This window comes from Mesoplodon mirus, assembly GCF_964341445.2.
Source record: "Mesoplodon mirus genome assembly, chromosome: 19".
Classification (NCBI taxonomy): domain Eukaryota; kingdom Metazoa; phylum Chordata; class Mammalia; order Artiodactyla; family Ziphiidae; genus Mesoplodon; species Mesoplodon mirus.
In genome coordinates, this window is record NC_138995.1 from 27,457,878 (window position 1) to 27,475,543 (window position 17,666).

A 17,666-nucleotide genomic window follows, 5' to 3' on the forward strand; every position below is an offset into this window, starting at 1 on the left:
TGGGCTGATGGAAATGTTCTAAAACTAGATTTTGCATAGCTCAGTAAATTTACTAAAAATAATTGAGTTGTACCCTTAAAACTGGTGAATTTTAAGGCATACAAATTATACGACAATAACGTTGTTTTAAAAAATTGATGTCAGCTAAAGAAAGCAAGTTAGGGCCCCGCCAGCCCCTAGAAGCTTCCGCATACCCCTTCCCAGTCCCACCTCCTGCAAGAGGTAACCACTCTCCTGGCCGAGTAGTATAACCACTGCTTTTCTTTATAATTTTACTACCTATGTTTGCAGCCATAGACAAGACAGGCTAACTGTGCCCTATTTGAGCTTTGTATGCATGGGCCATTGGGGTCCTTTGAGTCTGGCTTCTTTCCCTCCGTATATATGCACACGAGAGTCATCCAACTGGGGTGTAGCTGAGGTTTGTTCATTCGCCTCACCCTAGAGCTTGTTACTCTTCAGCCAGGCCCACCTGATTCTGACCACTGGCTGGGCTCCATGCCCCCAGGTTGCCGAGCCTTGGGGCACAGGTCAGCCTCCGCTCACACGGGAGTCCCATGTGGCCAATCCTCCCCCAACACACTCAGCCGTCTTGGCTGCAGCAAACCCGGCTTCCTGGCTCTTCCCCTACCCCACCAGCAGCTCTTTCAGTCTCCTTTCCTAGCTCCTCCTTCTTTTCCCAACTTCGAAATGTGCCAGTGTGCTCCAGGCATCATCTCTGGTCCTTCTTTACTTTTGATTCAATCAGTCCTGTGGCTTTAAGCATCATCTACAAGCTGAGCTGATGCCTCCAAAATTTCCATCTCCAGTCGTCCACCTCTCCCAGACTCCAGACACCCCCCACCCCCGAAAACACACCTCTCACCACCTGGTGCACATTTCCACTCAGATGTCTCTCAGACAACGAAGTAGAGCTCATGATTTCCCCCCAAAACTCTTCCACACCACAGCCCCAGGCTCCCTCTTTTCAGTAAATGGCACCACCTGCCAGTTGCCTAAGCTGAGCACCCTCAACACCTCCCTTTTCCCTCCCCTCCCCTTTTCTCTCTCCTGCCACCTGCTCGGCCCAAGCCTCATCATCTCTGCACTGGCCTCCGTCGAGCTAGAGGCAAGGGTGAGCATCACCGACGACGCTGGCCGTCACTTGCACACCCAGGCAGAGCAGTAGAGCTCACTGTCCTCTCCGGCTGGAGGTGCCATGGGGAGGAGCTTTGATCCCCAGCAGCCTGGCATATTGACAGAGCACGGCAGAAGGAACATTCTCCCATACCAGTTGCCTTGGGGGTGGTTGCATATCAGAGCTTCTGCACTGGAAGGAGAGGACAGGGGTCGTCCAGTCAGAAACTGGTTTGTTCCACTGCTACCTCCTGACTAGTGCCTTGCTTCCACACCTGCCCACTACAAAACAGCTGCACAGGTGGTGTCCGGCCCCTGTTCTAAACCATCATGGGCTTCCATGGGCCATCAGCTAAAACCCAATCTTCCGACCGTGGCTTACAGGCCCTACCTGATCTGCCCTGGACCTCATCTCCCACCACTCTCCCCTACACCCACTAAGCCCCTGGCCCCCTCTCTGTTCCTCAGGTGCATCCAAGCTCATTCCAGCCTCAGGACCTTTATTTACCCTTGCCTGGAACACAATTCACTCAGATCCTATGTCTCAGCTCAAATATGTCCCTCTTCATAGAGGCACCTATGCCCACTCCCACTCCCCACCACCTCACACATGTCTCTGTGTGTTTCTTTCATGGCACTCAGCATATCTGCAATATTTTTAAGTTCATCGTTAATCTTTTTTACTTCTGAATCTTGCATTGGAATGTAAGCTCCATGAGGGCAGGTCCTGTTTCTGTCCTTCTCAATGTGCCAAGGCTGGCAGGCTGCCTGGCACATAGGCAAGGTCGAGAAATGTTGTAGATGATCAAGTCAAGTCCCCTGCCTCTTTGCTAAACAGCCCACTGCCCTGCCCCCCACCCAGGTCCTGTCACCTCACTGAGCCCCTTTGTGCTGGGCCTCTGTCCCTCTCCCCCTCTCCCCTGAGATCGCCATCCCCCTCTAGGGCTCGACCTCAGTTCAGGAGGCCGGCTTGGACGCAGTCAGTCATCTATCCGTCCTTGGATCCTCCCTAAAGGCCCAGCCCTGGGACCACAGCCATTCTGGTGGATCCCAAGGCAGGGGGTGCTGAGGCCCTGCCCAAGTTGCAGAAGATTCTGAGACAGAGGGACTCTGCTTGAGTCCCTGCATGGGGGCTGGAGAGCTGGAATGTGCCTCCTGCCACTGCTGACTGAGAGTTGACAGGCCCCTGCTACCTTGAGGAGTCTCCCAGAATCACCTGGGGACTCCAAGCTCTTATCCTCCCACCAGCCGCTCTGTGGGTTGGCCAGGGTATGCAGGGAACCAGGTCCCCTGGCAGCTCATGGTGCCCCAAACCAGGGCCATGTAGGGCTCCTTCCCCGGGGCCGATTCCTGGTGGCCCCTGGGGTTTGCTGCCGGCTCCCTCCCGCATCAATCTCTTCTCTTCCACAGCCACCTCCCCACCCTCTTTAGCACTTCCTAATCCTTTGCATACGGGCCGGGCCGGCTGCTGCCAATTAATCCCCTCTGTGTCTGAGAGGCCAGCTGATAGAGGCAGGAAGAAGGCAATTCCTGGCTGGTGGACGGCATCTGAGCAGGTAACTCAGGGTGAGGGGGCGGCTCTGTGGGACCCCTGATGAGACTCCCTCCGTGCTCTCCTCCCATCAAGCCATTTAGACATGGAGAACCCGGCAAGGCTGGAAACCTGAGGCTTCTGTCTTCCCCTGTGAGGCTCAAGCCTTAGTGATTCTCCAAGGCAGCTTGTGAAATACGGATTCCAGATCCTGTAGAGGGGCCTAGGAATCTGTATCTTCCTCAGCTCCCCGGAAGACTCTGAAAGGCTGGTGGTCCAAGCACTGTTGCTGTTCTGGGTACCACTCCCAGGCCCCCCTTCCCGCCTGCGCCTCCCTCATCAACGTGGAATCAGCAGCAACAGGGCAAAAAGATGGGAGGGGCCTGCATGTGTTTCTGTGCAGGAGGAAATGGCTGGGTCTGGGGGAAGAAGGGAAACTGGGAGTGGGGAAGACTTCCCTAGTCATTTCCAGAAGGTTCAGAAGTGCAAGCCAGCATTACTGCCTGCTGGGAAATGGCTTGTAGGACTGGCCTGCAGAAGCAGCCGATCCTGGGCAAATGTCAGTACCTCCGGGGTAGATGTGGGACACCTGGAGCCAGGCAGACCTGAGCGTAAACTCAGCTGGGCCACTTACTGGCTGTGTCACTTTGGGCAAGTCTGCTGACCTCTCTGTACCTCCATTTCCTTGGCTATAAAGTGGTGATGAAAACGCTTATTTGCTGAGGCTGAGTGGGAGGAGGTGAGGATGAGGTAATCATGGCTTATGGGGCTGCCTGGGCTGGCTGGGATCAGTGGAATCTGCCATCCTAAACATGCAGTCTTGGGCTCTACCAACCTTGGAAATCAGTGTTTCTACCCCCATACCCAACAAGGAAACGGAAGACCAGAGGTGTCGGGTCTGGCCCAAGTCACATTTTTGGTGGCTGAGCCAGGGATCTGACCCCCCACTCAGAGCTGTGTCCTTCAGCACAGCTTCGCTTAGGAGAAGCTGTGCTGCTGAGGCCAGAGCAGGGACAGAAATCAGGGCTGTGAGTAGTAGGGCAGGCAGCATGGCCGGGGCTGTGGGGAGATGGGCACTGGGGCAGGGGTCCTGGGCCCTGTGCCTGCCCTTTGCAGCCTGTGGCCAGGGTCCCAGGCAGACGAGGGACAGAGAATACCTTGGCTGCCCATGGCTGGGGGGAGGGAGGATACACCATGCGGGGCACGGCCTCGGAAGGGCCCTTCAAGGCTGGGAGTTTGCATATATTGACCTGTGTGGCACCCGCTGGGCCAGGCCATCCTGCAGGGATTTAGTCATAAGGGCAGGGTTGCCCATTCCCTGAAAGTAAATGATGCCAGAAACTGAGCCCGTGTAGGGTAGGGCTGAACTATCTCAGTAAACCATGAAAAAAGGGGCTTGTTATTTTATCTTAAAAATTTCTAAATCATGAAAATAGGTTGATTTTTATCTTATATTAAACAAAAAATATTTTCCATTCATATGCTGCTCATAATGTATTTTTAAAAATTTATAACGGGATTATGCTGAACATGATAGTCTATTATTGGCATTTTTGCTTAACATCCAATGATAATCACAGCCAACATTTATTAAGCTCTCAGTGTGTGCCAGTCACTGTTCTCATCAGTTTATTTTATCCTCACATTAACCTCCACAAGATAGCTACTATTAACATCCCCATTTTACAGACAAGCAAACTGAGGCATGGAGCATTTAACTGATTTGCTCATGACTGGAGTCCAAAGCGTGTAGATCTTTCCATGTTAGTTCAAATTGATCTACTTTACAAAATGGCTCCATAATATTCCATTATTGGATGTACTATAATTTATTTAATCTGTGCCCCTCTTACAGAAGACCGATTAGGTACTTCCCAGTAACCAGTCTCCTACTGATGGATATTTGGATGTTTTTCATCTTTTGCTCTAACACTGTTGTGACCGACCTCTTTACACACATATGTCTGTGGGCTTGAGTATTTCTATCAGGAAAATACCTGGAGGTATCACTGCAAAAATAGTTTTAAAGATGATGAAGGAAAAGGGAAATATATAACTCACAAAAGGAGCCCACGAATGGTGGGAGCAACTGTGAGCATTCTGGAGACGCCTAAGGACTCGGTCCCCTACAGGTGTCAGGATGCTGGGCTGGGTCCAGAGGGTGCTGCCTCAGCCCCCAGGGACACCAGTGAAGACCAAGAGAGAGGAGGAGGAGGGGACAGAACCGGAACCAGAGCCAGAGTTGGAGCCGGAGCCTGAAACAGCCCCTGAGGAGACTGAGCTAGAGGAAGAGTCCCTGGTAAGAACTGAATGGTGAGGAAGGGCACACTGGCCTCACTGCTCGGAGAATCCCCAGCTCAGGTCACCTGCCCCCAGCGACCTTCCACAACAGAGAAAATTGGAGCCAGAAGGAAACGTGGCGGTCACCTGGTTCTGTAAACAGCCAGATAGTAAATATTTCAGGCTTTGTAGGTCATGCCATCTCTGTTAATTATTCAACTCTGCCGCCATAGTGTGAAAACAGCCATAGACAATACGTAAATGAATGAGTGTAGCTGGTTGTGTTCCAATAAAACTTTATTTACAAAAACAAGCAATGAGCTGGATTTGGCCCACTGACCATTGTTTACCAACCTCTAGAGCTACTCAAAGTAGCCAATCCATGAACTGTTTGTTACCAGTCCAGGAGGCGATCAGAAGCTTGCCAGATGTAAATTTACTATATAAGTAAGCACACTGCTTTGTTCAGTTGTATTTGTTTTGCAGTAAGACTTTCTGCATGAGGGAAGCAGTGTGTTGCTATACAATCTGCTGCAAACTGCTTAATCACTGTGGACCAGTAACAGTTTGCAGACTGACACTGGTTCCTGGACCACATTTTGAGCAGCACTGCTCTAGAACTTTCAGTCAAGCACATCAAACTTGCCAGCTCTGTATCCCATTCATTCGGGAACCTGATGACAACCAGTTCAGAAACTCAGACAGATTTGATTTTGCTTCTAATTGATGCCAGGCCTGTGTGCAGTGCCAGGAGCACAGTGATGAATAAAGCATTGTCCCTGGGGGTCAGCAGATGAGAACCCAACCAGGTTATTCTTCTAGGAGACAGAGGTGATGAGAGAAGGTGGGGAGCTTCAACAGCATCCTCAGCTTACCCTTCTGGGAGGACCAAATAAGTGTATCAGACTGGAAACTCTGGGAGCTCAGAGGAGAGAGTCATTTTAATTTTGGAGATTGGAAGCTGGTGGAGGAGTGCTTCCTAGCCACAGTGGGCTGGGCCAAATCGTAACTGGAGGAGATGAAGAGGTGGGGCCTTCCTGGCAGAGGAAAGGCTATTACTGGGTAATGCAGGGTGTGTTTAGGAAACAGTGAGCTATCCAGGTATAGGGTTGCTGTGCATATGTGTTTGCATGTGCACACATGTGTATGTACATACATGTGTGCCTTGTGTTCTTAGTGGTTTGTGTATGCATGTGTCTTAGCAAACTGTGTGCCCACAAACACATGCATGCCGATTCACAGGTGTGTGTACACACATACATGTAAGCACATATATGTGTATGTGCACACGCATTCGTGTGCCTGTAGTTCCATGTGCATGTGGGGCATGCTAGTGTGTATAAGTGTGTGTTTCTGAGTCTGTGAATCTATTCATGTGTGTGTACATGTATGCTCGTTTGCGTATCTGTGCTTGTATGGATAGACATATTGGTATGTGCCTGCATGTTTGTATATATGCATATTTTGTGCACCTGTGCATGTATGCACATCTATGTGTGTATGTGTGTGTTAATACACATATGAAATAATGTGTTCATGAGTGCATGAACACATCATGTTCGTGTGTCAGTGCAGGTACATATGTGTATGTGTGTATATGCCTGTTTATGTGACTGAGCATGTATATGTACATGTGTGTATACACAGGTATCTGTGTCTGTGTATATATGCAAATGTATTGTGTGCATATGCATGTTTGTATGTCTGTGTCTGTACACTTGTAGATATTTGCACGTGTGTGCATCTGCATGCATGCACATGTGTATATGCACAAGTGGGCATGTGCCTATATGCACATGTGTGTGTGTTGGGGCATGCATGCACATGCAAATGTATATGCACATGTGCTTTGTGTCTTGCATGTGCACATCTATGTGTGAGCAGATGGACTTATTTTTGTGTCAGCTCGTGTGTGTATGCATGTGTATACCCATGTGTCTGTGTGTCACTTTCTGTATACACATGTGCTTGTGTGTGTCTGTGTATGTGTGTGGAGTATATGAGAGTGAGTGTATTAGTGTATGTGTGCACACATTAGTGTGTCTGTATGCATGTGCATGCTTGTCTGTACCTGCACACATGCGCACAAAGCAGCAGAGGTGCAGCTGCAGAGGCAGATGAGAGGCAGAGGGCAGAAGCTGAAGGCCTCCCAGCTACTAGGGGGGCAATGGAAGTTTTGGCGCAGAATGAGAGGGAGCAGCTGGCTGGGGGCTGGCCGAGGGCTGGGCTCTTCCCGCCTCCTCCTCCCCTCAGTTGCCCCAAGGCCTTGTAACTCTCTTCCTCTTTCTTTTCAGGCCACTTGAGTGGGGCAGCTTCCTGGGGGATGTGATAGGCCTGGGGGGCACATTGCGGGGAGGGCGTGGTGAGGGCCCAGCCCTGGATGAGGGGCCCCTGGGGCTGGGAAGAAGGGAGTGTCCCAGGTGGAAGGTGAGGCCACCAGGATTTACAGAGACCACCGTGAGAATAGAGCTGTTTGATCCTGTGGGGGGTCGGTTGTGAGGGGGGATCAGGGGCTGCTCCTGCCTTAGGCTAGTCTCTCTGAGGGTTTACATGGTCCTGTTTGAACCCTCCAGCCACCTGAGGAGGCCTGCGTGGGGAAGGAAGTGGCTGAGGCTGATCCGGGCCCTCAGGGTGAGTGCTGGAAGCCCAGGCTGGCAGGGTGGCTGGAGGCGGGGAAAGGGCTGTGTTCTCCACTGCTCGGAGCCTTCTTGCAGCAGCCCACGAGGTTGGCAGACCCATTTCACAGATGAAGAAACTGAGGCTCAGAGAAGCTAAGGGTGGGCTCCTGGGGACCTTTTAGCTGAGCTGAGCTGGAACCCTGGGCTTCTGACTCCCTCAGGGTTCTCCCCTCTCCTCTGCCTCTGACTTGACCTCCCCAGCAGGGTAGAAACAGGTCTCTCTGAGGCTCCAGTTCTAAAGTATGAGGGACTCCTTTCCAGAAACCCAGGAGGCTGCCCCTTCTCCACCCACATCCCTCCAGGCTCAGGTCGCTGTGGTTCCGGAAGCGAACAGGTACTGCACCACCCTCCCCTCTCCTCAGGGCCAGCCCCCCACCCAAGCTAGGGAGCCATTGAGAGGGTGGGGATGGGCACTGCTCTCAGGTCTACAGTCACTCCCAAGCAAAGGTGCAGAACATCTTAGGAACTGGCTGAGGGAGGCTCAGGCAGAGGTGGGGGTCTCCTGGGCCAAATGGACCATGTGACCAAGAGAAATGGAGCGGGGGGACCAGAGGTTTCTCAGTGCTTGGGTGAAACGCAGGTTTAGTGTGTCCAGAGCTTCTGATTTTCCCAATGAAGACAGAAATCCAGACTTTTCCATGAAATCTCCCAGATAGCTCAGACATTTTAGACCCTTGGTACTTATCCAAGTAAGCGTGTCTGCAGAGGGTGTGGAGGGTTGGCCTCAGACGGTGAGTCTGTGACCCTCATGTTTAGGCTGACTAGCCTCCATCACAAGGAAACACCTCACAGGAAACTCTCAACCCTTTCAGAGCACAAGACATGTGCTAAGTGCAGGAGGGACCCCCTGGAGCCAGGCTAATGGGGCAGCAGGGTGACACGGTGATGCTTTCACTGAGTAGCTGATGGCGGTGGGCTTGGAATGGCACCAAGGGTTGGCATCCCCCATTTTCCAGAGAGGGACACGAGGTTCCAGGAGGGAGGTGATGTGTCTGAAGTGTCACAGTGGGGAGATAGAGGTTTGGGGTTCAAACCAAGTTCTTTAGGATGCTGTGCACTGCCATGCCGACCAGAGAGGGGCTGGGGACATTGAGGGCAGGCCGGTATCTCTGTCTCTCAGTGTTCCCAGCAGCCGGGTGCTGACCTGGCTCAGAAAGGGTGTGGAGAAGGTCGTCCCGCAGCCTGTCCACAGTGGCAGGCCTGCCCAGAGCACCGCTGGTGGCTTGGAGGGTCCAGCTCAGGTACTACTGGGGCCGGGGGCTGAGGCAAACCGGGTGGGGAAGGGTGGGGAGGAAGGCTGATGGCCCTGGACTCTCTGCCCACGTCTGTCTGTCTGTCCCAGCAGGCAGGAGGACAGATCCTTGGGCACTGCAGCACTGGGGGCTCAGGTAAGGCCAGGAAGCAGGATGGCTTAGGGGTGGGCTCAGGGACTGTTACATTGGGCCCTGCTCCCTGGGGTGAGTCCACGGGGCCAGAGCTTCTCATCGGACTTGGCCCGGGTTCGAAGCTGGGTTTGAGTTGGGCTATAATCAGGGAGCTCCGGCCAGGCCTCTTGCTGCTGACCGGCTTCCTTTCTTCTGCAGATGGACACTGTGAGGCCCCCAGGGCCCAAGACACCGGGTGAGTCCCCATCCTCGAGCCCCATCTGTAGTGTGTGTGGTGGGCTCAGCATGCCCGGAGCCCAGGGTCCCCCACCACCTGTGTGTGACCTTGGACATGCCTCTCATCTCTTCTGAGCCTCACTTTTCTCATCCACAAAACCGGAACGATGGGTCCAGTGCTGCTCATGGTTTTTTGTGCTGATTACTGAGAGATCCCCGGGGAGGGGGCCACCTTCTGAGGATGGGGAGAAGGCATGGATGAGGTCCTCAGAGATGGGCCTCGAGTAGGTGGTTGCCGTGTGAAGCCCGGAAGCAGGGCCTGGGCTACCGTGGGGGACATTGGGGTCCCCAGGTTGGTCTCACGGTTGGCAACAGCTTCAGACTTCTCAGAGCTGACCGAGGTGGGTGGCAGGCTGGATGGGAACTGTGGCAAACGGGGGAGCCCATGTCTCTCTCCAGGGAGGGGCCCCACTGAACTCCACTTCCCTCTGCCCTGCAGGAGTGCTGACCCGGTGTGGCCAGATCCTCCAGTTTTTCAAGAGAAGCTAGAAATTTAGGCTTTTACATAGTCCGTAATTTTTAGATGTTGCCAACTAATTGAAAAGTTTTCAAAAACACTGTGAGCTCCCCCAATAAACCTGAAGCCTCCAGTTTGCTGTCTCTGCTGGAAATTCAGAGTCATGCCTTCATCTCCATTCACCCCACCCATTCATTCCTTCCCTCATTCATTCATTAGACTGTCGGGTCCTTGAGCACGGGGGCTTTTGTCTCAGTCACTGCTGAATGCCCTGGTGCCCAGCACAGTGCCTGCCATACTAAAGGGACTCAGCACAGAAGGGATGAATGAATATATGAATGAATGAATGAATGAATGAATGAATATGTACAATCACACACTCCATTCATTCATCCATTGCTCCAGTTTGCTGTCTATTTCTTTTGTCCCCTGGAGGCTGCCCTGGTCATGGGTCCCCAGGGCCACTCCGCTGACTTGTGAGACCAGTAAAATGATTTAGGATGAAAGCACCCAAAGGACTTGCTAGCTTTTTGGGGGGCTGTATCTGGGGGGTGGGTTCCCCTGGGAGCATGGAGCTTCCCTGAAGAGGACAGGGCTGCCTGGAGGTCAGATGGATCTGGGGACCCAACGTTTGTCCCAGGGCCAGCTACATAATTAGTGGGGCCCAGTGCAAAATGAAAATGTAGGACTCCTTTAAAAAAATTATTAAGAGTTTAAGACAGTGACGATAGAGCATTAAACCAAAAATGGGCCCTTTAAGTATGGGGCCCTGTGTGACCACACTGCTCACATACCCATGAAGCCAGACCTCTCAGTCCCAGTCACAGGGAGGCCCCCAGCCTGCATTCAGGTCCCCAGGCAGCCCCTGTTCTCATCTGTGCCCAGGAGGCCAAGGCTAGGCCTGTTGTTCCAGAACCTGGTCCAGCCCTGGGTCAGAATTTCAGGTTGGTGGAAGTCCCCCACCCCGGAGGCCCTTTAAGAGTATCCAGTCCAAGGTCCCCAGTGTGCAGAATGGGAGCTGAGGAAGGGCTGGTCGAGGCCTGGGACCCCAGCAGGTGGTCAGGACAGCGTGGCTGGGCACTCCTTGAGGCCGCTCGGCTGACCTCTGGCCCCTCTTCAGGCCCGGGCCCTGGCTGCTCAGGTGGCTTGAGCAGAATCTGGAGAATATGCTGCCTCAGCCTCCGAAAACCTCCGAGGTAAGTCGAGGAAAAGGGGAAGCAGGCAGCTGACCACCCAGGAAGTGCCTACCTACTCCAGCAGGCTGTCCTCACCCCTGGGACCCACAGCGTGACTGCAAGAGGGGCAGGGCATGCAGGGGAAGGGTGGGCGGGGCTGGCCGGGGCAGGAAATCCACCTGACCTTCTTTCGTGACGTCACTTCCTGTTTACGACCCAGGGCTGGAGAGATGAGCCTGCAGATGCTGCCTTGGGTCCAGGTACAGGGACGGGACCTGGGAAGGGGCTGCCTGGGATGGTCACAGACTGGGCTGGGGGTACAACTGGGGCCTGAAGGATGCTGGGGGCGGGGTTCAGGGCTTGCAGGGAGCAGGCTGTTGTGGGAGTCCTAAACCCCCCTCCCTGGCCCAGGCTGGGAAGCCAGTAGCCTGGGACAGCGTTGTGATGTCCTGAACAAGTCCCTTCCCCTCCCTGCACCTCAGCTCTGTGTTTGTCTGATGATGAGGGGAGTTGGGGTGGTCCCAAGGGGCTCCCCACTCAGTCACGTTGGCACCTTGAATCTAGACTCCGTGCCCTAGGGGTTGCATGGAGCCCCACCATGTCATCCTTAGTCTCCTGCCCTCCCTGCTGCATAGAGCCCCCAGGACCCCCCTTGGAGACGGAGCCCGTGCCGCAGGCCCAGGAGAGCCCCTCCCTGCCTGCTCCTGCCCCCGCGAAGCCTGAGGAGGAGCCGACTCCAGAGCCCCAGCCCGGCATCCAGGCCTCCTCCCTGCCGCCCCGCCAGGACTCTGCCAGGTGAGCCTCCCAAATACCTCTCCTCCCACAAGCAGCAGACTCAGTGCGTGACCCCAGCCCAACATCCACCAAATGAGTCTTTTAAATTAGAAAAGTAACACATGCACCTGAGAGAAAATTCAAAGGGGTTTGCAGCGCCCCCTCCCCGGGCATTCGTATCAGCAGCTTCTCCTGCTTCCGTGCGTTTCCTACACGTAGACAAGCTCTGAGCACATTTCTCCTTTAAACTCACGTACCCGGCAGCAGCAAATTCTAGATACTGTTCCTCATTTCACTTTTTTCACCTAAAGACGTAACTCAGAGGTGGTTTTATGCACAGAGGTCTGCTCCATTCTTTCAACGGCTGCATAGTATGTTATACTGATGTACCAGCTTTTATTTAAGCATTCAGTGGACATTCAGGTTTGTTTCCACTTTTGCTGCAGTTAATAGCCTTGTACAGGCATCATTGCGTTCATGTGCAAGTAAATCGGAGGAAATGGAGTTGTTGGTCCAAGTGGTACATGCATTTAAAATCAGGATAGGGACTTCCCCGGTGGCGCAGTGGTTAAGAATCCGCCTGCCAATGCAGGGGACATGGGTTCAAGCCCTGGTCTGGGAAGATCCCACATGCTGCAGAGCAACTAAGCCCGCGTGCCACAACTACTGAGCCTGCGCTCTAGAGCCCTCAAGCCACAACTACTGAAGCTCTTGGCGCCTAGAGCCCGTGCTCCACAAGAGAAGCCACCGCAATGAGAAGCCCGCACACCGCAACGAAGAGTAGCCCCCGCTTGCCACAACTAGAGAAAACCCGTGCACAGCAACAAAGACCCAATGCACCCAAAAATAAATAAATTTATTAAAAAAATAAAAATGAAAAAAAAATCAGGATAGGTACTGATAGGTGCTCCCACCCTGGCAGTGTGTGAGGGGCCTGAAATGCACCTTGGGGGTGGCAGGGAGGGTAGGGGGGACTGAGGTACCTGCTGGGGTCAGAACAGTAGCCAGAGGCTTTCCTGGGGAGGCCAGGGATGGGGCAGTGGTTTTCAGGGCCAGGGGCTTGGGTTCCAGTCCACCTTCGGGCGGGCTTGCTACCTGCCTTGGGAGAGATCTGACTCTCTCTCTCCCCCTTGCAGGTTGATGGCATGGCTCCTGCACAGGCTGGAGATGGCCCTGCCACAGCCAGTGATCCGTGGGAAGGCTGGGGAGCAGGTTGGTGCTGGGCTAGGGGGAGTGGGGGCCTTGAGTGGTGGTGGGAGGTGTCTTGGGAGCTCAGGCAAGGGTGGAATGGTCCCTGGGCAGGAGGGGAGGGCACAGAAGGAAGAAGGGAGCCTGCAGCTGGAGCTCAGCCCACCCAGCCCGCCTGTCTGCATGGCTCACACTCGTTCCACACACACTCTCTGGTCACTGTGGCCACAGGGCTGAGAAGTGCTGGCCCAGCCCCTCCTGCCAGGTGGTCACAGTCAGTAGGGGAGGTGCTTCCCGGGGGGGTGGGCAGAGAGGATGTGGGGTGCAGAGGAGGAGCCTCCCAGGAGCATCAAGGAAGACTTCCTAGTGGAAGTGGCCTGCAAGCTGAGAACTGAAGGGGGAGGAGGAAGAGGAAGAGGGTGGGTGAAAGTGAAGGGGGGGGTGTAGGAAGGGCCCTGCAGGCAGAGGATCTGTATGTGCAAAGGCCCAGAGACAGGAGAGGCCTGGAATGTTCTGGGAAGAAGTGGGGCTCTCAGGAAGCCAGTGGGCCCTGTGTGCATTTCTGATGACCTAGGGCTCCCACATGGGTGGGTGGGGGGAGCAGGGCCTCCCCCACCTCTCCCTCTCCCAGAACCTCCCACCTGGCCCTTCTCTCTTGGGGACAATTGGCCATGTTCATAGAAGCACCTGGAACTAGGGGGCAGGAGGCTGGATCGCAGTCCCCCTGCAGTAGGAGGTGGACAGGAAGCTTCAGGGTCCCTCCCCTGTGGGCTGAGCCTTCAGGCTCCATGTTCATGGCCTCTGTGGGTGGCAGAGGAAGCTCAGCTTTGGAGCTCCCCAACAGGAGGAAAGCGGGGTGTCCAGGGGCAGGAGCGATCAGTGGATGAAGATGTGCTCACTGAGGGGGGGATCCCTGAGGATGGGGCTGCGGGGGGATGGTGTGGTGCTGGCGGGGAGAGGCCTTCGTGCAGATGGAACTTTGAGACAACACTCCAGGGAAGGATGGGAGAGGTTTTTCATACATGGAGAACCAGAGAGAGGGCGTTCCAGGCAGGGGCCCAGCCTGGGCAAAGGAGCTGAGGTGGGACAAGGCAGGTGGTGACCCTGGTGGGGGAGTGACTGGAGGAGCGGGCGACCTCTGAGGCGGGAGGGAGGAAGCGGGACGGGATCCTCTGCAGTGTCCCGGGAGCCGTGAGGAAACCCCCTTGCTCCCGCGTGTGCCGGGAGGGCTGATGGAAGCAGGGAGGCCGGTGAGGAGTCCACAGCAGTTTTTTTCTCCTTTTCTCCCCATACAGGAGCCTGACTCCCCTGTGACATGTGACGTACAAAGCAGTAAGTGACACGTCAGTGGGTCCTTGTGTGTGTCTCCACGGGGGTTGCTTGGTCTGAGCGTGCATGGGTTGTGGGGCAGGCAGAGCCTCCGGACCTGGAGCTGGGAGAGCCCCATGTTCTGTAGGCCCTACCTCAGGTCAGCCTGGCCAGGTCGCCAGAGCCCGGCCCAGAGCCAGATGGTGGCTGGAGGCCCCTCCTGGGAGCCGGGGGTGGGTGGATGCACACATAGGCAGGAACCTGGCTTGCCTTCCAGCTTCTATCCAGAAAAAATAATTCTGAGGTCAAGTTGGATGGGCCCCCCTTTCCTGCTGGGAGCCCCTGGTGAGAACTCCCCACAGCCCCCTGGGCCAGTGGGTTTGGCTAAGCAGAGTCCCTGATTGTGGGGTGAAAGGAGGGAGATGAGCTTTCTCTGGGGGAACTGGACCCCTTGAGCTGGGAGGGCATCCCCTCCCTTGTGGGGTATGTGTGCTGCCTTTTATCCCAGCTCTGCACCAGGACTGGGGCCCAGACTGAGGCCAGGAGGGGAGGGCTAGGGCCCCAAATCCTGCATTTCATGGCCTCTGGAAAGGCATGTGGTATATGGGGCATTCATTCATTCATCCATTCACAAATGCTCATGGAGGGCTGCTGTGTGCCAGGCCAGTGATGAGTGCTGGAGGTGAGCAGGGCAGAGTTAACGCCTGGGAGCAGTGGCACTATTCCACCCTGAACACAGGCCCTTGGACCGTGGGCCTCGGGCGTCCCAGGGCTGCCAGCCCCAGGCCCGCTGGGCCAATGGTGGCCTTTATGAGCACTCTGACATGGGCGGCCACCACAGGCTGGCCAGCTATGGAGCTCGGGTGTGGGTGTCATGGGGTTTGTATAATCGTGACAGCGTCGTGAAGGGGAGGCTCAGAGCAGGGCTCGCTCAGTCTCGAGCTCGTGGCCACCCTGGAGGGCACAGCGTGGGCCGCCTATGGCTGTTGGGGAAGGCAGAGGGGCAGAGACGTGTCCAAGGTCACAAAGCAAGTTGTCATGGAGCAGTGACTAGAGTCCCCTGGGCTAAGCAGCTGCTCAGCCAGGCCAAGGTTAGAGGAGTGGAAAACCTTCCCTGGAACAGAGAGCCACCCATGCGCCCCCTCCTACCAGGGGCCGCTGAGAGCTCTAAGGATGGAGCCCCCAGCCCTCTTACCCTTTTCCCTGCTCTGGAAGGAGGCAGGTCTCAGCCAGCTGTAGCAGGGCCTCCCTGCGTGCCTGGAGCGTCCGGGTCATGGTGGGGCCTGGGGCAGCCATGGGGTGGACTCAGCCCCGGGGTGTGTCAGTTTCCTGGGGGTGCCGTAACAAAGGACCACGCAGGGTGCCTTCAAATAGCAGAAATGTATTCTCTCGCGGTTCAGGAGGCCAGGAGCCCCAAATCGAAGTGTTGGCAGGGTTGTTTCTTTCTGGGGCTCTGCGCGGGAAACCGTGCCAGGCCTCTCTTCTGGCTTTGGTGGCTGCTGGCCATCCTTGGTGCCCTGTGGCATCTAGCTGCCCTCCAATCTCTGCCTTTTCCTCTGTGTCTGCCAAATCTCCCTCTCCTGTCTTCTGTAAGGACACCAGTCATTGGATTAGGGCCCAACCTAAATCCAACATGATCTCATCTTGAGATCTTTAACTAGTGACATCTGCAAAGACCCTATTTCCAAATAAGGTCACACAGGTAACAGAGGATAGGACTTGGATATACGTTTTTGGGGGGGACACTATTCAACCCACCACAGGGTGACCCTGAGGGGTGAGGGATGAGTATCCCGCCCCCACTCCGTCCCCCAGTCTCCCCATCCTTTCGCTCATTCATTCCCTCCGCCTGTCCACCCCGCCACCCACCCTTCTCTCTTCTCCTTTGTTTCAGCGGTGGCGGCAGCTGGAGGCCTCTGAAACAAAAGGGAGGGGAGCCTGGGAGAGCGCAGATGGACAAATGGACAGACGGATGGAAGGAAAAAGGGTTCCCTGAAGAGAAGACCTGCAGGGCAGGGGGATGAGGTGGCCATTGACCCCCCTACCCTCCTTGAACCCCTTGCTTCCCGCCCCCAATCCCAGGCAGGGTGAGGGGGATCCAGTCCCAGAACTGCCTCTCGGAGACCAAGGTTGGCCCCTTTCCACCAGAGCAAGGGGAAGGCCAACCAAGGGCAGCCTGTGGGATTTAGGCTAGACAGCAGGAGGACTTCCCACCAGAGGCTGCGGGAAAGCCCGCGGGCACTGTCTTTGAGAAGATGCTGGCACAGCCCTCAGCACGGTGCCTGGCACACTCAGCGCCCCCCCCGGGACACAGTTTTTCACCGAAGAGGGTCTCCTTAGGCTTGGCTATGTTCTCCCCCTCAAAGAGTTGGGGACTACCAGTGGACAGCAGCACGTGCTTTAATTGACATTAAAGAGCATACGGTAGCACATCAAACCTGTGATCGCATGATATTATTGCTTCAGATAAGGCTAAAGTGAGTACCTAGGTTTGAGAAGTGGGTGGATTAATATGGCCTGTGGTATTGGGGTTGCTGGAAGGAGTTAGCCAGGGGTCCTGAGCCAGTTGCCCTGGGTCCCAGCTGCCTCCACAGATGTCTTCATTTGGGGCAAGGCGTGCTTTTAAAAATTAGAATTAGTTGTCAACATTTAAAAATCAGGTGGCTTTGCATAGAAAAATCTGGCTTCTCTTGAAAACTGGGAAGATTGAGCTGTAATGGTCCCACACTGTGCTTGTGAGGACAGTCTGAGTGGCAGCTGCCACCTGAGGGCTGGTGGCACCCTCCGCTTTACCCATATGCACCATCTCCCTGGCTACATAGGCCTTGGAGTTTGGGGTCTCAAACTGGCAGCGAGGGGAGGGCAAGCTGATAGACGTAATAAAATGAACATATGCCTGGAGGTGAGAGTGTACAGGGAGAGAGGTGGGCACTTCAGCTAATCTGGAGCCCAGAGTCCTTGAGGCAGAAGGTAAAACTAGAAGAGCTGGGGCCTGATGTTAGGGGACGAGGCTGTAGGCAATGGGGAGCCAGTGAAGGTGGTTGAGCAGGGCAGTGACTTCACAAAGATTGCTCTGAGGCTAAGCAAGCATTGGAGGCAGAGAAAGCAATGGACACAAGGGTTCTTGAACTTCAGGCCCCATCTGGGAGGAGCTACGAAGGATGTCCCATGCCCAGACCTTTCCATTTGAAGAGTGTGGGGCCTGATAATCTGCATTTTCAAGAAGCACCCACCTCCCCAGATGATTCTGGTGATGGGGTGGTGGCCAGGACTGTGCTTTGAGAAATACCAGTTAGTGAGAGGTTAGTGTTTCGGGGGCCAGATGGGAGAATATGTGGGTCTGGACCGGGGAGAGGCAAAGGGAGTTGGTATCATGACCCAGGCCTGCCAGGGAGGATGGGGGTTTCGAGTCAAGGCCCGGGCTTTGCCAGCAACCCAGGGACCGGGCGGGAGCCTTGGCCTAGAATCCATGCTCCTGGGTTTCCAGCCTGCTGCTCC

The 17,666-nt window shown here is 54.9% G+C and overlaps 1 protein-coding gene across 1 annotated transcript in view; it reads left to right on the top strand.

The window, feature by feature from the left end:
* The first annotated feature begins 4,779 nt into the window (after nucleotides 1-4,779).
* CNGB1 (cyclic nucleotide gated channel subunit beta 1) overlaps nucleotides 4,780-17,666 on the top strand; it is a 57,374-nt gene continuing 44,487 nt past the window's right edge. The window contains exons 1-11 of the mRNA XM_082607388.1: nucleotides 4,780-4,946; nucleotides 7,501-7,558; nucleotides 7,867-7,939; nucleotides 8,726-8,846; nucleotides 8,948-8,993; nucleotides 9,189-9,225; nucleotides 10,844-10,919; nucleotides 11,119-11,158; nucleotides 11,534-11,693; nucleotides 12,809-12,884; nucleotides 14,156-14,192. Coding sequence (XP_082463514.1) covers nucleotides 4,788-4,946; nucleotides 7,501-7,558; nucleotides 7,867-7,939; nucleotides 8,726-8,846; nucleotides 8,948-8,993; nucleotides 9,189-9,225; nucleotides 10,844-10,919; nucleotides 11,119-11,158; nucleotides 11,534-11,693; nucleotides 12,809-12,884; nucleotides 14,156-14,192 — 883 coding nt within the window. The 5' untranslated portion in view covers nucleotides 4,780-4,787. The remainder of the gene's footprint in view (nucleotides 4,947-7,500; nucleotides 7,559-7,866; nucleotides 7,940-8,725; nucleotides 8,847-8,947; nucleotides 8,994-9,188; nucleotides 9,226-10,843; nucleotides 10,920-11,118; nucleotides 11,159-11,533; nucleotides 11,694-12,808; nucleotides 12,885-14,155; nucleotides 14,193-17,666) is intronic.